The 21,341-nt window shown below is 35.3% G+C and overlaps 1 protein-coding gene across 3 annotated transcripts in view; it reads left to right on the forward strand.

The window, feature by feature from the left end:
- Nucleotides 1–21,341, forward strand: part of LOC128868476 (coronin-1C-A) — a 61,871-nt gene that overhangs the window by 9,884 nt on the left and 30,646 nt on the right. For all 3 annotated transcript variants that reach the window (XM_054110600.1, XM_054110602.1, XM_054110601.1), the window contains exon 2: nucleotides 18,401–19,158. In XM_054110600.1, the coding sequence (XP_053966575.1) occupies nucleotides 18,961–19,158 (198 nt within the window). In that variant the 5' untranslated portion in view covers nucleotides 18,401–18,960. The remainder of the gene's footprint in view (nucleotides 1–18,400; nucleotides 19,159–21,341) is intronic.

Here is a 21,341-nt window from a genome sequence, read left to right on the forward strand (position 1 = left end):
ATTTTGAATGACTCGCTGGAGAACTTCAGTCGGTATCTCGTGAATAACTTTAGTTGGCTGAATGTTGGCTTCCAATGCCTCAATCGAAGCTGGTTTATTCACAAAGCATTTACACTATACATACCCTCAAACATGACAGTGCAAAGGTGCGATATCACACGAACTTGGTGACCAATCCACTGGTCCGAGACGAGAGATACACGGGAACGACGTCGCAGTAAATCCATTGTTTCTTGGGCTATATGGAAAGTAGCGCCGTACGCCGTCTTGTTGGAACCAAATGTGTTGGAGATAACGAGCTTAAATTTTCGATATCAAGAAGTCGTTTATCATGGCGCGATAGCGTTTGCCATTCACTGTTACATTGGTGCCAGCCTCGTCTTTGAAGAAATATGGGTTGATGATTCGTCCAGTCTATAGGCCGCACTAAACAGTTGTATTCAAAGGATGTAGGGGTTGTTCTTGAATGGCTATGTGTTTCCTTTGACAATAATCTCGCGGGGTCTGTCAAAAAAAAAACCTATTGAAAAAAGTACCTCCAATCTGATCACCCTTTATAACACTGTAGAATTTTCTTTATTAGGAAATTGTAAATAATTTTTTGTAGTACATTTGGATAATGCGAATAAAACATAAAAAAAATTACAAAATTCGGCAAACTGACTCACTTTGACTGGCTTTTACGATACGTTTCGAGGGTAATTTATTTGTTTTTATTAATTTCAGAAAACAAATAGCAAAAATTTCAGTTTCAGTTACGCAGGTAGATATGACAAAGTTATCAGTTTTAAATTTATATTAGTCATATTTATTTAATCTTAGTAATAACCTCTTTTGTGTAAGGGTCGCTTTTATCACTTTGCGTTCTATACTTCTTGCTGTTCGAAATCATTTCATTCACTGGATGACATCATGGCACGAAAAGAATGAAATGCAGTTTTTTTTTTTTTTTTTTTTTTTTGTGTATTTTCAACCAATGTGTCCGAAGCAGTTCATATAAATTGTATTGTTTGAAACTTAAGTTCTAAAAAAACGTTCTGATAAGCAATTGATAGCCTAATTTGTATTAAAAGTTTTTGCTTACATAAGTAAAACTTCGCTGCTTGAGTTGTATACAATGAAATTGGAATACGTGAATATACGACACGGCTATATGAGCTTCGATTGTACACTCCAATAAATACCTACCAATGTTTGTAATACAACTTTAGCGGTCGATTATACCTTCATATGTATGCACGTATTTATTAAGTGGGTGGCAGCTTTGCATTTCGATGCGTTAAATGATAAGGTGGCGCATAGTGAAATGGTATATCTGCATAGATACAACTGTTCTTCCGTTTCGTTAAAATTGCATACAGGGTTGACCGTTTAAACTGGAAGTATCGGGTGGCCCTTTAAATTTGGACAGCCAATGGGGTCGATTCTCATTCTGTGTAAACGTGAAATGAAACGTTTTTCCCGTTTTCATTACAAAAAATGAAAAGAAACGTCAACATATTTTAATATGAATTTTTTTTTTCACTGACGATTGTGAAAAAATAGAGAAGGAGGTCCGTGAAAAGCATGCAACTGCGAGCACAGTTGGGTGGCTACAAATTGGGAGGAATGTAGGTTCGAATCTCCGTGAAAAACCAAAATGAAGTAAAAGGCTTTTCAAATAGCGGGCACCCCTCGGCAGGCAATGGCAAACCTCCTAGTGTATTTCTGCCATAAAAAGCTCCTCAGAAAAATATCTGCCGTTCAGAGTCGGCTTGAAACTGTAGGTCCCTCCATTTGTGGAACAACATCAAGACGCACGACCCCGCCACAAATAGGAGGAGGAGCTCGGCCAAACACCCAAAAAGGGTGGGTGTAAGCGCCAATTATACATAGATATACACATATATAATATCAGGTCAATATCAAGTCGAATCCTTGATCTCTCTCCTTGTGTTTGTGACTTGATTTTTAAGTTGTTAAGAGGTTAGGGTAGTCAGAGGCTCGAAAACATGATGATTTTCAATAATTTTTTTGCTAGTCAGTTGCTTTCTTTTACAAAAATAAAACATAGCATTAAAACATCATCTTTCGACTTGAATTTAGCAAAATTTCAACAAAAAAAAAAATTAATAATTGTAAAAGTTATCGCTGCTTGTGTGGAGCTCGTTTCTCCAGAAGTTCCTTGCGGTGATCTTCGCAAGTCCTTTCAGATTCATCTAAAATCAACCGGAGAAGATAAATTAGTTTTATTAATAGATAATATTGTGCCTGATCGAAGATTTTTTTTAAAACTAATAATATGGCGGCCTCAGGAAATATTTTTCAGATTTTCAAGAAAAAACCGACTATTAATTGTTAAAAAAACGAAATTTCCTTCTTTTCCTGTTCCTTCGAATAGACACGAGTTTTTAATGTTTTTCAAAAGCAGTATAAATTTGAATTTGAAATTGAAATCTTTTAAGCGGTTTTTAAGTTACAGTGTTCACCAGTTCAAAAAACATAGTTTTGAGAAAAACGCATTTAAAATTTTGCTATCTGCTCCGAAGCACCCGAGCGCTCTTCGTTAATTGTTGAATAACTCGAAAAGTATTTGTCAGATTCACTTCAAATTTTCACACAATATTTTTAAGATTATACTAAAAAAAATAAAAAAAATAAATTTTTTTTTTAATTCTGACTACCCCTAACCCCTTAACGTAACCAAACCTTCATTTACAAGGTTATAGGAAGCCCATTTATGCGCCAACATACGAGTTTAACTCGCCGCCTTATCGACTGAAACATTGGCCTACGCAAAGAAAATTCCTAAAAATAGCATATTTCACTGTCTGGGTCAAAGTTGGCTATTTGCGCAATATCACCCACGAAAAGCAATTGAAACAGATCTCATTGAACTAAAGATTTTCTTCTTTACTTTTATTTATTAATTAATTTATTTTTGTTTTGAATCTTTTTTTATTATTTTTTTTCTATTTATTTTTATTTATTTTCTTCTTTTTTTATTATTTTAAATTGTTTTTGTTGTGTAGCATAAATTTTTTAGCAGAAAGTATAGACTCCAATTAAAACGGTTAAATAACACAGTGCGATTTTTAGGTCATCGGCTCGGGCCCAAACCAAACCAATTGAATTTTTTGTTAAATTTTTTTCAAGTACATTTAACACATAGATGTTCAATGTCTTCGACAACCCCTAGTGAAATTTTTCAAGGAATCTTTTTGTAGAACATATTAACCCTTTAATATCCAGTTTAAGAGGGCTTTTGAACCATTTAAAAAAATTAGTTAAATAGTCAAATGACGGTGTGATTCAAGGAGTAAAATGTTCTACAAAAAAGTGTATCATTGAATCATTCACTAAAAATCTTCTAAGACGAAATTTAAGAAAAATCAATATTTGTACTGGATTTACCATATTTGATATGGCAATTGCTCAATATTGCGAAACTTTAATACACTGTAAAAAAAAAAATTGTGACCCGGTAAACCAAAACCCATTTGGGGTTTTACTATTCTACATGAGTACTTTCATTTGCAATTGGTTTGGTTAGGGCCCGAAAATTGGTGTCGCACAGTGTAATCTGCTCGAACAAAAAAAAATATTTTTTAAGGATTTTTTAGAAACAATTGCCACCATTTTAAACGGTCAACCCTGTATATTATATATATGTGCAAACAGGTGATTTTCTATGACGACGACACTGTAATACACAAAGCCATATCGACGCATAATCTTATCAATATGCACACCTGAAACCTTTTTTCCATTGATTCTACTGCAAATCAAATGATATCAATGAAACAAACATCACGGTAAAGCTGATTTTTAGACAACTAATTTTAATTTAAAGTTCAATTCTCCAGCGCAAATCTTAATGTGTGCAGTTTAAGTGTGGTGAATTACTTTTAAAGTAACTAGAAAACAAAAACGAGCCAGATGCGTCTTTATGTGGCGCTACCAATGGAGAGACCCACAGCTTAACGACGCCTAGAAACAGCAAATGGTTCTTATGACAAGTTTTTCCTGCAAGAAATATGTAACATATGTATGGTATATTCAGAAGCCCGCATTGCATACATTAGGAAACCACTCGCCATCATTTGGTGGTGTGTCATGCCCATAGTGTGCATCGTACCAGGGACTAACCGAATGATAGTCATGCATAAACTTCGACAATAATCTTGTGGTTCTTATCTCAGTTATCACTTTCATCATTTTCTCTACAGAATTCAATTTCGAAATTCCGATTTTTTGACCAGCTGTGATTTCTTTTCTTTTGTACTTTTTGTTATTTTATAAAAATATAGCTTATTAAAAAAAATATACGTATATTTTATATATAAATCAAAGCTTTACACTTTGTAAAAAAATCAACAAAAACCCAACAAAAACTTCCAAGCTTTTAATCAGAATTAAAAAATAAATTGGGTATGCAGTTTTTTTTTCTTCCTTGATAAATTATATATACTTATAGATGGCATTCTCAATTGCAAATAAACAATTTATTTAAGAAAAACATCATAATTCATATTATATCGCTCTTAATCGGAACATAGGGCGGAAATACAAAGAAACAAACTCAGTTTTATAGCCCATTAAATTTTCGTATAATAAAATGCAAGTTTGAAATGACTCTAAATTCTAGTTTCTTTTTGATACTTTTTTTCGCTGACTGTTTTGCGCATTTTCTCCACGAAACGAATGCACGACATTTTATTCTTTTCTTCTTTTTAATTGGAGCGATAACCCCTTACGCGAGTTTGGTCGAGTTTAACAAAGAGCGCCAGTCGTTTCTTTCTCGTGCTAACCCGCGCCAGTTGGACACATCAAGTGAAGCTAAGACTTTCTCCACCTGATCTTTCCAATGCAGAGGAGGCCTTCCTCTTCCTCTGTTACCACGTCGAATACTTTTAGAGCCGAATACTTTCATTCGGACGACATGACCAAGTCAACGTAGCCACTGGATCTTTATTCGCTGCGCTATGTCTATGTCGTTGTAAAGCTCATCGTTTCATCGCCTCCGATATTCGCCGTCGCCAACGTGCAAAGGTCCAAAAATCTTCACTCCAAGCGTCGCCTCATCGGATGTTGTCATCGTCCAAGCTTCTGCGCCATACGTTAGGACGGGCATGATGAGAGCCTTATAAAGTGTTAGTTTTGTTCGTCGAGAAAGGACTTTATTACTCAGTTGCCTACTTAGTCCAAAGTAGCACTTGTTGGCAAGAGAGATTCTACATTGGATTTCAAGGCTGACATTGCTATCGGTGTTAATGATATTTTCATGAAAGTATGCATTTTTAGAAATGCCAAATTTTGTACTGATGCATGCAGGTGAAATTGCCATGAGCTCTAACTTTCAATCTTCAATCTTAAAAAATCTGGTCACCATTTGTATACTGGGATTTAAAGGTTTTAGACAAACTTTACTTAAGGGGTTTCGGTGGTCTAGAGATCGAAAATTTAGGGTATTTTCAGGAATTTTTTTTTTAGAATAAAAAAATTGAAAACGATTTTTAAATTTTTTAGTCTTTTTATTTTAAAAATAGCGCTGAAGTTGACCATTTTGGCTCTTCTATTTATCTGAAACACAAAGACCAAAAAAACTATTAATAAAGAAAGAAAAAAAAAATTTGACAAATGTCTCGGTTTTGAATTTGGCACTCTAAAAATCGTTTTTTTCCAGTTTTTTTATCAAAAAAATACGAAATAATTGAAATAATAATATGATTCTAGTACGGGCGGTAGCCATTGATGTTGTGAACAACATATGTATGTACATAGTAAAATTTCCGACGATTTGATTAAATCGTTTTTTTTTACAACACCTGGCCGAAAAAAGTATCTAGTTTTGAGATAATTGAGTTTAAGGTTTTGACCATTTAAATGCGACCATTGATGCCGCCGCGTGACGAACCTGGTTCTACCTGCTAAAACGGCTGTATAATCGAAAATACTGGGAATATCCTACCAAAAATTTGACTGTATATTCTTAAAAGCCTATACTTGCCATTTTTAGGCAGTTCCACCTTTCTATCTCTATTTGCAATTTTTCTAGGCATTTGAAAGAAATAGCGCAGTTTTCACAAATCCTAAAAACCATCATCCGACTGTTGTTACTTGTTGCTTTTTGTTATTTGTTTTCACATTCATCATTCGCTTATGCCAAATGCCTGCGATGTGTCATCAACAGCGCAAAAATGCAACAGCAGTTGCGGCAAATGTAATTTCTTATCGCGTTGCAGACATCAGTGAAATATTTTTACACAATTAAACCAACTACTGTTGCCTGCTTGCCCGCACATACAAATGTGTTTGTGTAAGTGCGCTTGCCGTTGACACTTCGTTGTTTGGTGTGTGTAAATGCATTGTGTTGCAATAAATGCAATTGTTGTGACCGCCTACCCGCACCAGCTCGCAAATGCATAAACCGCATTCAATACAGTTATTAACATAGCGCATAAAATGTTTTAATAACATATTAAAAATGAACTTAAGTAGTAAATGGCATAATACCTATAGTGCGCTTGCATCGGCATAAAGATCTTACAGTGTTGCTATTCGCATTCGTCGTTGTCATAAGGAAAGAATGCAAATTGACGAAATGGAGCCAAAAAAGGAATACATGAGGTTCTTCAACTGAACTTTATATGTATCTGTGATGAATATCTCAGCCGTAAAATACATTCTGATCTACGACGCCACAGTTTGGTGGGGCTGTAAAAAATCGAAATGAAAAGTAGGATAATGGTGGGACATAAAGCGTAGTCAGAGCAGCTAGAAAACACCAAACGCCACCAGCTTACAACCAGCTTCCATTCTTTTTAGTATCTTCAAGCTCAATGAGGCGTTAGGTTTGGTTGTTTTTCCTCATACTTTGTTTTCGCTTGCGTTGACGAAGTTTCTGCAATCTGCGTGAAGTTTAAAAATTATTCTGCAGTAGTGTCATAATCGAAAACAGATTTTTTTTACTCACATTTATGGATTTACGCAGAAAGTACACAAGCTCTCCTTTTATGATGTATGAAAAATTCATGGCGCTATTAAAGGGTGCGCAGTGGCGGAATTAGGTTTTAAATTTAACGTTTCTTACTAACCGTTGAGCGTATGAGCGGGGCGTAGAACGCATTAGCTTCATTATTCGTGCTGGTTATTTATAGGCCTGTCGCAATGGGTCCGTTGCGGAAAAAAATTTTTTTTGAGCCATACGAGGTTCGTTCAAAAAGTAGTCAGCCTTCAAAAAGTTGTCTTCCAAAAAACGGTAAGTCGCTGGCGACACGGATTCCGGGTCTCACAGGTGTCTGAAATTAAAAAGACAAAAAGATTCTTGTTCAGTATGAATGTTGTCATCGTGTAAACTACGATCTTTAAAAAAAAATTCTTAAAATGGCGGATGTTCAAAGATGGAAAACCGTTGTTTGACCCTTTTTTTACTTTAAAGGTCCGAAAAAACTACTAAAAAAATTGTTTCCTAAATAATCGTGGGTCACACGCTAACGACATCAATCCTACGCCATTTAAATTTTATTTCATCAAAATCGGTTGAGTAGAACCGGCAACTATATCTGTGTCCATTGTCCGTGTGAAGACCATTTTTTTGAAAGCTGACAACTTTTTGAATAAACCTCGTATGCCCAAAAAAAAATTTTTATTTTTTAACAATGGATCAAAAAATAAAACACTCAAAACAAGAATAAAAAATCTTTTTTCGTTTCCGTTTTACACGCTTTTAAAGAAAAATCCAAAAAACACCATTTCAAATGAGGCGAGAACCTTAAGTAAATATTCCCCCACAATTATCCGAAATCCACCAACCAATATTCTTTGGCAAATGGAATATAACATTCTCATCAAATTCTTTAATTGTTTCAATTTGCATTTCAATTCTCATAATTTATCTTCATATTAATTAATATTTCTGTTCTGTCAAACTTCCATCGTTCGCATTAAAAGTAAATGTCAAATTGCATAGATAATCGCGTTGCCAAACGCAATAAACTACTAATTGTGTGGAAATTGCAGCAGTCGCAATTAAACTTGAAATATTTTCACGTTGCAGTGACGCTTGCCTGCCTCTACCACTGCCTGTCTGTCTGCCGGCCGCCATTGACTCGAACGAATGTTGAGTCCGCCCTGCTTTGGTATGCAATGAAGCGTTATTCATTGGTGATTGAGCGTGCAAAAACGGAATTTATGATGAGCGTATTTTTATTTATGATTTCATAGACAAATTAAAAGCAAATTGACAATATTTACGAGTGCAACAAATGCGACGGAGTAACAAGAAAAAATTGTATTTTTATTTTATTTTATTTTTTTACAAATCTACTTTCTAATCCAAGTTATGTGTTTGCATCAGTAGGTACACTTGCATACCCTTTAGTGGTAAATGTAAAAGATTCATAAATAAATAAATATTCTAGAGTCTGTAATAGAACACCAAGTGCAAAATGACTAGTTCAAGTTTAATGCATACCAAAATTTTCAGAAAACTTTATAAGTATACGAGAGGGGTTCAATAAGTGCCCGTGAAGACAGCATTTTCCAAAAACAAAATTTTTTTATTTTTCAAAAAAAAAAATTTTATTTAAAAAATAAAAAAAAAATTTCCAAAAAAAAAAATCAAATTATTTTCCAAATTTATTTTTCAAAAATTATTTTTCTAAAAAAAATTTTTATTTTTCAAAAAAAAAGAAAAATTATTTTTCAAAAAAAAAAATTAAAAAAAAAATTTATTTTTCAAAAAAATTTGTATTTTTCAAAAAAAAGTCCCCTTTTAGAAAGATACACTTCTCCCAATACTCCGGCAATTTTTTGAACCCCTCCAAAAAATAGGATTTGTCAAACTCTCCAAAATACGCTCTGTCTCGGCGGTGACTTCTTCGTTTCAACAAACATTTTTTCTCTCAAGCCATTTCTTTATGTTAGGGAACAAGAAAAAGTCACAGGAGCCAGATCGGGTGAATACGAGGGGTGTGGCAGCAATTCATGCAGTTTTCGGCGACAACTCCGGATGAATGTGCTGGTGCGTTATCGTAGTCAAACAGCACCTACTTTTTCGCCAAGTGCGGCCTTGTCTCCTTCAAAGCTGGAAAACGCTCCAATAACTCAATGTAGTATTGTCGAGTGATCGTTCTGCCTTTTTGTAAAAAATCCATTTAGATGACGTCGTGCCATGACTTTTCCGGCCAATGGGACCTTCTTCGCCTTCTTTGGAACAGATTCACCGGGGAAAATTCCATTGTTTTGATTGTTGCTTAGTTTCTGGTTCGACACAAAAATTCCTTCGGATCTCGCTTAAATTACTCCAACCACTGCTTCGAAGTTAACAGCCGCAGCCACTTGTTGTTGCTTGTGAGTAATCGCGACACCCGAACTTATCATGCAAAATATTAATTGCCGTTCCGGTCGACCTCTGGCTTCTATTAACTCGCGCGAGAGTGAACATTTTGAATGATTTCTTCGGTAGCCTCGTCCGCTGGGCGTCTTGATCGCCTGCGAAATTATCAATTCTGTTAAAAGACTATCCGGGATATCGCCGTATAGAGTTCTCCAAAAGAATGTGATTTCACATCTCTGCACTAGTTTTTGCAGTTCTATTTGAAGCGGACGAGAAGCTATTTAAGCCTTGGAAGTCAACATCAAACTCCAGATATTCGTCCCTCATATGTTACGCTTCGCTGTCTTATAAATAAAAATAAATAAATAATTGGCGCGTACACTTCTGTTAGGTGTTTGATCGAGCTCCTCCTCCTATTTGTGGCGTACGTCTTAATGTTGTTCCACAATTGGAGTGACCTTCAGTTTTATGCCGACTCCGAACGGCAAATGGCTTTTTATGAGGAGCTTTTTCATGGCTGAAATACACTCGGAAATTTGCCATAGCCTGCCATGGGGGGACCACTATTAGAAACAACTTTTTCTATCATTTTGCTGTTTCATGCACGGAGATTCGAGCCTACACACTCCGGCTTGACGGCTCGCCGTCATATGCCCGATATATTTTTTCTGCTATTTGTTATTTTTGTTTTAATTTACAATTCAACATCTCAAAAAGTATGTAATTTATTTATGGTAGTAGTCTGGTCAAATACTCATTTTTTATAGATATTTTTTAGGAATTTTTTTTTTAAGAAAATAAAATGCGATTGTTTTGATTTTATAGTATGTTATTATTGACATCAAATAGTATACAAAAACAATTTTTTTTACATATTTTTTTGTAGTAGGGTGGCACCAAAGTAAAGCTTGTCAACAGGATTTTGGCTCTCCAGGGCATCTGAAACGGAAAAGTTAAACGTATTACTATTCTGCAGGCTTGTCATTCTGGCAGGTGCTACTTTCGTTTCTTTTCAGCCCTAACTTTCCATACTACAGTCTGATTTCCACCCGAAAACATACCTTTTTTTCAAAAGTCCGCTATTTTTTATTTTTCAAAAAAAATTTCCCTTATATCAAACCTTGAATGCAATGCAAACCAACAAATCGAAATCAGATAGAACAGCGTTTCCTTTAATTTTAATTAAATTTTCTACAACTTACGTGTATGCATTTAACAAAATAAAAAATTAAAATGAAAAAATTATTGATTATTAATTTCTATTTTCTTTCTCTCTTTGAACCGAAGTCAAAATGTATAAAATATTTTCATGGAAAAATCCCACTGTTGCCATTTCAGAATTGGTTATTTTTGCCAAGAATTAAATAAAGTCTTTTGATTTTTGTCCGCTAATGCAGCTGACCAACTGTTGTTGGCATTGAATAAAAATAAGAGGCGAACTACTAACGCTTGGGCTGTGAAACGAATTAGTGATTCGTTTGTTTAGAACTAAACGGTTTGCCTGTAGGGTATCGCTAATTCGCAGTTTACAAGTGCACTTGAATTCTACTATTCACTGCATTCTCGTGCCACAAGTGTCAGAGCTTTATCGCACTACCCACAACTGTGTGCGAGTACAAGCCGATACTCAGCAAACAAGTAAGCTCGTACTCCCGACTTACATACATTTTTATGTACATACATATGTGTGTGCACTCGTATATGCTACCCTAAGAATGTTCGTGCAGTAAGTAAGTTTTATCGCTAAACAAGAACCGCATGCAGCCACTAATACCAATGCTGACGTATATCGACTTCCGTGTACGCATACATAAGCCGACAAATGGTGCGTAGTATTAGTGCAATTTCTGATTTAATTTGTATTATAAAATAAGGCTGTAGTAGAAGTCATAATCTTGAAGGTATGGTTTGTGAAAATCAGGCATTCCAAATTTTTTATTATGAACACTCGTACGTACATTTGATTCTAAATCCACTCAAGAGTCAAAATCAGCCAAAAAGAAATGTAGAATTCTATTAAAAACACTTAATTTGGAATTAATGAAACAATTTGAAAAGGAACAACCTTTCTTTTGTAATAATTGTAGGCAGGCGAAAGCAATAACCGACAAATAATCGATTATCGTGCGTTCGCTGTTGCAAGAATTTTCAATGACATTTTAGCATAGTTTTGCCTAAATTTAAGGGAGCAGCTCCGCCATACAACGAGTTTTTCAAACATGTTTTGTGGAAAACTGAGAGTATTTATTATCTTAAAATAAATTACATATTAATCTTCCTGCTTAAGTGAATATACAAAAATTTTTTCGAAAAAAAAATGGCGGCGCTACGCTCAAACGTTTAAGAGGGTATTCTAGTGTAGAATTTAAAAAAAATCGAATTTTGTTTGCATATTTGCAAAGTTTAGACATTTAAGAATATGTCATTAAGAGGATTTTTGAATTTAATTGTCATTTATTATAGCCGTTTCTATTATTTCATGAGTTATAGCCTTTTTGGTCACAAAACTTTGAACGCGTTTTTCTCAAAACTACTTTTTTCGAGCTGGCGGTAAGAATATCTCGAGTTCTAATGGACCGATTTACTTCAAATTTGGGGAGGATGTTCTTTATACATTCCTTTATCGGATGACCATAGATCTATAACTCTTCATTTAGTATTTTAAAAAAATCGGAATTGTTGTGAAAATAAGCAAAACCAAAGCATTTTGTTTTTCAAACAGCCGCCATATTGTGAACATGTTTTTTTTTTTAACTTGTCCGAGGCTTATTCAATAACGGCATCTACAATAATAAAGAATCCGTTTGGTTTTTATTTTTAAGATCACCAGGAGGGTCGGAATAATGCACCCCAGGACACCCTTTTTTAGACCCCCTACTTTGACTGCGCATAATTTTGTCAATTACATTTTTTTAGGTTAGTTTTTAATGTAATAATTAATAATCGATAAACAAGTGATAAAAAATGTTTTCCTTGTTCTTTGTACGGCGAAATTCATGCTTCTACACTAGAATACCCCCTTAATTTGCGCCGTAGAATGTACAGCCTTTTGTAATCAACTAAAATGAACCAGACAAAAATGTTTCATTAAAATAAGTTATTCCACTTTGCACTTACCCAATTGTAGCCAAACGAAAAAAAATAATAATTTGAAAGAAAAGAAAAAAGTTACACTCTTTTTATAAACAAATTGAACAAAGCAATATTTTTAGTGATAATACTCGTAGAAAATTTGAGGTGCATGCAAAGGCCAATATGTTAAAGAATATCCTTGTAAAAGTTGAATATTCATTAGTTTTTGAGTTATATTCGGCAGCGTGGGAAAAACGTATTTCGAGAAAAACGCGATTAACCCTTTGGGGACCGAGAAGAAAATAAATACGTTGAACGTTATTAAAACTAAAAATTTTTATTTAACCCAATAAAATTTTTTCATAAAATCCAAAAATAATTATAAACAAACTGCTATCACTGCTAATTTGGAAATGCCTGAGTGGCTGCATCGGAGAACTGAAATTCGTGCTGACTCTACCGTCGTCTGACGCCGTAAGTTTACACTATAAGGAAGCCATCGCTGATCTCCCCTAGTGTCTTTGAATGAAAACGTGACTCTTTTACTATACCTTTGCGTATCTTATTCCTTCATAACGACAGACGTCGCGAGCCTTGCAGCTGCCAACTAATTTGGGCGGCTATATGCCGACACGCGTCCCCAAAGGGTTAAAGTTTTCCTTTTCACTCATCTTTCGTTCGACGCTCATCACAACACTGACTGTATAGGGACTTTTTAGACTTTATATTAAGCTTAAAACATTGAAAAGATATTCTCTAGATTTTAAATGAATGTTTGGAGCAAAAAAAAACAAAAAATGGAAAATTTGCTTTAAATTCAAAAATTGTGCTCCAGTTATTATCATGTATATTCCAAAGCAATAAATTTCACGGCGCCTTAAATTACATTAACTTGGTGGACAAGTCACTTCGCCTTGACGAGAAATAGCACATTTTTTGAAGACTTTCCATAAAATTCACTATTTTTCGGCAGTTAATTTTTAAAAATTTCACCATCACTATTGACACGAAAAAGCTCTACCATACTATAACACATGGGCTGAAAAGTCCCGGACCTAGGTTAGATTAGGTTATACTGGCTGGCCAAAGCCACGCAGAGACCATTTTGGTCCATAGCGATACCAGATCACAGTCCTATTTAGCGAAAATATGCATCACTAAAGATGCGCGTACTGTTCGCGAATTTTAGTAGTCGCTCGAGCTCCAGTTCAGGGATAGATTCAAGCCTTTCAAAGCTGTAAGCACCCTGGTAGCATAGTCTAGTTTTCGAGAGAGCCGGACAGTAGTTTACAAGATGTTCCCAGGTTTCTCTTGTACCCGGCTCATTACATTTCCCGGACCTAACAAAGAAAACATTTGCTTCAAAATGTGCCTCAGTTTCAGCTATAACCTCTTCACTCGTGCGAAATTTCTTACCAGCGAGCATTTTGTAAGTCTGCGAACAGTCAGTAGTTTCTGAGAGCGAAATCTGAAGAATATGGTGGATGTGGGAGCAATTCGAAGATCAATTCATGTAGTTTTGCCATTGTTTTGATTGACTTGTGCGTTGTCTTGATTTTGGTCAACAGTGAGCAAACGCAACATCCACTTTGAACAGAGCTTTCTCATAGCCAAATGCTCATGCAATATAAAGTCAATACATTCTTTTGATATCTTTACGATAAAATTGCTGATGAGCTTGCCAGGAAGGGGACTGAATTGGCCTTAGAGACCTCCTACCCGGTCATCGGTATCCCCCTGACAGTTGTTAAAGGGGAACTGCACAAATTATTTCTCATCAAAGCGTAGAAAAGATGGAGCTCCATTTCTTCATGTGCTATTTCGAAAACCCTTTGGCCCCAATACAATATACGAAGGACTCAGAAAGTCCTTTGGTCTTCTCGCCATTCAATTTCCAAACTCGTAGCTGTGTTTACCGGCCACTGGATGATCGGCACACACGCGGAAAAGCTAGGGTTACCATTTAACCCCCATTGCAGAAGCTGAGGGGACCTTTCAGAGAAGCCGACTGTAGATCACTTTCTCTGTTAATGTCCGGGTTTGGCAGTTAGACGACTAAGGCCACTGAGCGCTCTTTTCTTCGACAGCCTGAGGCAGTGCGCCAACCTAAATCCCATCAATCTTCTCCATTATAGCAACAGCTCTGGCTGGCTGTAGATATCTGCCTGTTGGAGGTCTCATAATGGTATCAAAACGGCGCTTCAGTGCTACTTGAGGAGTGCCAGACTGATACTTCAACCATTTCACCTACCTACCTACGATGTCGCTAACTCAGGCAAATTGATTTTTCGATCATTCAAAACTATTTTGCGGATTTTTGATGTTTTCTGCCGCATTTGAACGTCAACTGCGTTGTGCGTCATCGGTGTCTACGATCACGATCTCTGATGGAGCGAAGTCCTATAACACTTTTCAAGCCATTGCTTCGCTTGAATGGTATTTTTCCCCAAATAATAAAACTAATGTCATTTATGTTTTCGGTCCAATACTTTTCAGCCCATGTGTTTTTAAGAAAGGCAATTTTGGAAAATGCACCGAATGTGCAGATACATACATACATATATACCACACAAGCCTAACATTATGGTATCTATGTATGTATATTTAAATTGTTAAAATGCGCCAACCAAATTTATCGGATAACAAAGTACTTTTTTATGGTATTTGCCTTAAATAATAGCCCATTGATTTAACACCTATCGGTTGTTTGCACAATAGGAGTATATGGAAATTATGGCAACACGCGAAGCCGTGTTAAACGCCACAAAGTGGGTTAATGTTAAACCATAAATATTTAGAAATGTCCATAAGATATGATGTAAACTGTCACATATTGTTTAAAAATAGTTATTGTTTATTTATTTAAGTCTTATGCAAAATGGTGTTGAGTTTTCGATGTACCTATGTGCATATTTTTTTCATTCTTTTGTAAAATAAATTTTCAAAAGCTGCTTTTACATTTTTTCTTTCGTTGAAGGTCAAAACATTTCGTTTATGTTTAATTTTGAAAGGTGTTGGGGGGAAAAATTACCATCTCTATTCAATTGCCGTGCCAATCGAAAGTTGACCAAAATTATGACAGGCGCTGGTGCTTGTATGAATAGTTTTGGGTTAAAATAATTTAAGTTATGCAATAAATATAACGGATGTTTTTTTATTTTTGTTGTTGTTTAAAGATATAGAGGTTTCGATTGGGAGATTTTTGAAACCAGCTACATGCAGTGTATCACATAAATAAGTTTCCCCCAGCAAAGTTATGTTCACAGTATCCAGAATATTTTGGTTTATAAATGAGAATATTGAAATTTCTTTTGATAAACTATACACATAAATAACATACAGTGGCACAGTAAAGTCTTCATACCCCATTGAAAAGCGAGGTTTGGAGATTTCTGTGAACATTGTAGCATTAGAATATATTCCAAACAAATCCAATCTAACAACAAACAATAAATTTTAACAAAAAAATTTTAATCCAAAAATATTTATTAACAAAAACAAACAAAATTCATTTTCCAAACACAGAAAAGTCTGCATACTTTGTAAAAAGAATGTGTTTCACTTAAAAGGATATAAAAAGACAACCGAATTAATACTTGGTGGGTCCGCCACGACTTTCTAGAACAGCATTTAATCTATTTTGCATGGAATTTACCAATACTTTTGTGTAATTATTCGAAATTAAATTCCACTCTTCAAGTAAAGCATTTTTGAGGTCCTGTTTATTTTTAATTGTCCCTTTCCTAATGCGACGATCCAATTCATCCCATAAATTCTCTATGGGGTTCAAATCCGGTGACTGGGGTGGGGAATGAAGTTGAAGGGGCACATTATATAGTAGCCATTCTTAGACAACACCAGCAGTATGTTTTGGGTCGTTATCTTGCTGAAAGTACCAACCCGCCATAAGACCCAGTTTACTCGCGGATTGCTTCAAATTATCTTTGAGAATGTCCAAATATACTATGCGATCCATATTAATATCAATAATTGTTAAATTACCCACCCCAGCCGCTGACATGCAGCCCGAAACCATTATGGAGCCACCACCGTGCTTCACCGTAGGAAGCAAGTTTTTGGGCAATAATGCTTCATTATTTCGACGCCATACTTTTTGTTTGCCATCATAGCCCAACAAGTTGAACTTGCTTTCGTCACTAAATAAAACATTAGCCCAAAAATCTTCGTATGCATCAATATATTTCTTAGCAAATTCGACTCGTTTCTCCATATTTATTTTGCTGATGAATGGCTTCTTTCGAGGCACACGGTTGTGGATTGCATTGCTTCTCAATAAATGTCTCACCGTTTCTGGATGCACTGAAGCAATATCCTGATTTTTCAGGGTTTTTGCAATTTCTATTGCTGTTATTCTTGGATTTTCTTGCACGTCTAACAATATTTTTCGCTTAGCACGAGGAGTCAGTTTAGGTGGGCGACCACTTCTTGGTTTGTTTTCTACACTATTAGTGTGATTATATTTCCGAATAATTGTTTGAATGCTTGATTTTGGATGTCCGACCAGTTCTCCAATGTCTCTTAAAGATTTTTTTTCCTTATAATATTTCACAATTAGCTCACGTACTTTAACACAGATTTCTTTACCCATTTTGGTTAAATTAACACAGCTAAAATATTAATATCGAAGAACTAAACTTCTTTCTAACTAACGGTATCTAGTAAAGACGCCTGAAGTGATTGGTAGCACTGTTTGAGTACAGAACTGCATTTTGTGTACTCCACTACAAAGCCGTATGCAGACTTTTCTGTGTTTGGAAAATGAATTTTGTTTGTTTTTGTTAATAAATATTTTTGGATTAAAATTTTTTTGTTAAAATTTATTGTTTGTTGTTAGATTGGATTTGTTTGGAATACATAATCATGGCTGTGTTATTCATGGAGCACATCTCCATTCAAGTGGCTACCTTGGCTAGTTTGGTAGTAGACCACGTTGAGAAACATTTACTTTATAAAGAAACTTCTTGGTGGCCTACCCTGTATTTTGAATACATTTTAATAGCATTCGGAATATTGCTGCAATCGTTACGGAAAATTTGTCGTAGGTTATGATTTTTACTATTACCTTCGGGTGCATCAGTAACATTATGCAATATTATTTACATTTTTGTGGTCGCAAATATAATAATATATACGTACTTGTATATAAAACGTAGTGACATTGAAAATTCGTTACAAGTTCGCAAACATGAAATGGAAATAATTAAAAAGGGAACAAAAAACAAAAAAAAAATATTAGGATTGACCGCTTCAGATGCCTTAAAAATAAGTAATATTTTAGAATTTACAAACCCAAATAAAATGTGTTGTAAATTGTTAAGATTGTCATCGACGTCAAAGACACATTTTCGAACTTATCAAACGATTTCCGTGCTGTAGACTTGCCTATGACCCCTTCTCTAGACATGTCTTAAATGTCCCGGGCTACTTCGGCAGCTTCTTGACCTCGATGAAAAGCAAAGAGGAGCAGGTGTCGAAATTGTTAATTTTTGCCTCCTGGTATTCCATTTCTAATCCTCAAAACCAATAAAAAATTAATTGACTCAAAAATACAATTAGCATAGTTTTGTAGAGCAGAAAGAGTTCTATCGAATGGATGCTTACCCTTTGCCAAACAGCAAACAAATCGTTGTAAAATAAAAGAAAATATTAAAACGCTATGAACTTATTCCCCAATATTTTGTTTTTAGAAAGCAGCGTCGAAATAAATAAGAACTTTGAGAATATATAAAATAATGGATTTATATATGAATAGTACAAGTTATAGTACAAATTGTAAAGAAATGTTTATACAAAATTGATGGGAAAAAACTTCTCCATGAAGACGCATTTCAAATTCTATAGTCTGCTTGAGTTAAAAACAAGCAAGCAAAAATAGTAGTGCGTCGCATATATTTTGCGTTTGTCTATTTAGTAAAATTTATTTATTTTTGTTCATTATCTGGTGTGCACTTTACTTATTATTATTATTAATTTATTTTTTATTGACAGATTCAACGCGTTAAAAAGCGTGTATGAACGAAGGAAGAAGAATTCCACTTGGCTACTACCTAGTAACGATTTGTAACAGTAAACAAACAGAGTCAACAATAGATCAACTAGCAAAAATACACAATAAATAACAGCAAATATAGCAACAATAAAAACACAAAACTTACAGATCGAGCAACATCAATCGTCAACCGTCAACAATCAAGAATTCACAAATAAGTAAGCCAAGTTAGCAAACACGACGACGACTAACACCAATTCGAAATCTAAACATTTCCGTTAGAAAAAAAAATAACAAAAAATTACAACAGCAATAAAAAAGTTAAAAAAAAAAGAAAATAGCTCATTACTTCGGCGACTCATAGCAAATGAATTAGGCGAATTAAAGAAGAAATAAAGTTTTTTTGTAACAAAAGAAAAAAACAAAAAAAAAAAATAGTAAACCTAAGTAAAAGCGGTAAAATATCACTAGCAACAATAACTACAGCAAGTAAAGTAGTTGTAGTAGTAGTAGTAAACGGCTATAGTAGAGGAGCAGTAAACTAAGAGCGGCCAAAAAAATGTCATTTCGCGTTGTACGAAGTTCAAAATTTCGTCACGTCTACGGTCAGGCACTGAAACGTGAGCAATGCTACGACAATATACGCGTCTCAAAAAGTAGTTGGGACTCCACATTCTGTGCGGTGAATCCGAAATTCTTGGCCATCATTGTGGAATCCGCTGGCGGTGGAGCCTTCATTGTACTGCCACATAATAAGGTAAGCGCACACACACACACACTTGTACACATTTATGTGTGTTGCATGCACGTATATCAAATGTTTTTTCTTTTCTTTTATTTATTTATTTGTAAGCGTGAACGCACGTTCAAAGAATTTAGAATAGACAGACTGACGAAAATGTAATTTCTATAAAAGAATTATTGAAAAATAGAGAAAACCGTGAAAAAAAAGAAAAAAGAGTGCCACAAAAGTGGATATTGAGTGTGGGTGCAGTTACGTTTTAGTTGGACTACGTGCGTCAAGTGGAAGTAAAATGTTTATGATTAATCAGTTTTTATAACTGTTGACGTTCGTCAGGTATTGCATGGTAGACATGCATACACACATACAGTGCCGAACAAAACATATTGGACGCTAATATGAATTTATTACCATATAATTTTCAAAAATTAGGAAATAAAATTAAATTTAAGGGGCTGTAAGGGGTTAGTGGTAGTCAGAGGCCCGAAAAAATGTTGATTCTCAACAATTTTTTTTTTGCTAGTCAATTGCTTTATTTTACAAAAATAAAAACAAAGCATTAATACCTCATGTTTCGACTTGACTTTAGCGAAATTTCAACAAAAAAAATTAATAATTGTAAAAGTTATCGCTGTTTGTTTGGAGCCCGTTTCTCCAAAAGCCACTTGCGGTGATCATCACAAGTCCTTGGAGACTCATCTAAAATCAATCGCACAAGAGAAATTAGTTTTATTAATCGGTAATCCTCTGCCTGATCGAAGCTTTTTCTTTTTTTTCAATTTTTTTTTCAAAATTAACAATATGGCGCCCCCAGGAAATATTTTTCAGATTTTCGAAAAAAAATCGAAATTTTTGAAAAAAAAATCTTCGATCAGGCGCGAGTTTTTTAAGTTTTTCTAAAGCAGTATAAATTTTATGGTATCCAACCAAGCTCTCCACAAGGCTTGCCCAGCAGCTAAGCATAGAGGAAAGAATAAGCCACCCTGGTGGTCCCCCGAACTGGACAAGCTACAAAAGAATTGCAGGAAACAATTCAACATGGGCAAACTCTCCCAAAGAAAAAACGAATGGGACTTGTACTATGATAAACTGAAAATATATAAGAAAGATATACGAAAAGCAAAAGGATCTTCATGTAGAACTTTTTGTGGTGAGATCGAGACTACGGTAGAGGCATCTCGACTGAGAAAAATCCTAACCAAGTCTGCTCAACCCATAGGGTATCTTCAGAAGCCAGACTCCAGCTGGACAGAATCCAGCGAATAATCATTAGATCTATTACTGAATACTCACTTCCCAGGTAATTTACAGGAAACAATAACCACCAATACTCCAACTTCGGATGCGGTTTCCGATATCCTCAACATTGTCACAAAAGCCAAGATAACGTAGGCTGTAGAAAACTTCCAACCATATAAAACACCGGGACCGGATGGAATGATCCCTGCGCAACTACAACAGACAATGGGCAACATTATGGAATGGCTGATAACCATATTCAGAGCAACATTACGACTAAATTACGTCCCCCTAAGGTGGAGGGAAATTAGAGTAGTTTTTATACCAAAGGCTGATAGGAGATCGCATACGAAACCTAAAGACTTCAGACCTATTAGCCTTTCCTCATTTCTATTAAAGACGTTAGAGCGATTAATAGACACCTTTATAAGAGAGAACTTGACACCGTCGCTACTCGCGAGATCACAACATGCATACTCTAAAGGTAGATACACAGAGACAGCACTAAATTCACTAGTTACAGAGATAGAGAAATCAATAGAGAATAAGGAGTATTCTCTGGTAGCCTTCCTATACACATAGAAGGCACTTTCAACAACATCCTACAGGAGGGTCTTGTGAAATTTGCACAACAATTGCTATTAAGCAGGTTCGTAATTTCGACGTTGAGCCTCTCGACGATACGCAGATCCGTCAGGAGGGGTGCCCCTCAGGGCGGTGTACTTCTCCTCTGCTGAGGATTCTGGCAATGAATCAATTGTTGAAGAATCTAGAGGAAATTAGGATACACGTAGTAGCCTACGCAGATGGTGTTGCAATACTAATAAGAGGAAAATTCCCAGATACCCTCTGTAATATAATGCAAAATGCTTTGAACGATGTAAGACGGTGGGCTGTGTCGAGTGTTCTTGGGGTAAATCCCAACAAAACAGAACTAATCATGTTCACCAGAAAACACA

The sequence above is a fragment of the Anastrepha ludens genome, chromosome 6 (assembly GCF_028408465.1).
Source record: "Anastrepha ludens isolate Willacy chromosome 6, idAnaLude1.1, whole genome shotgun sequence".
Taxonomy (NCBI): Eukaryota; Metazoa; Arthropoda; class Insecta; order Diptera; family Tephritidae; genus Anastrepha; species Anastrepha ludens.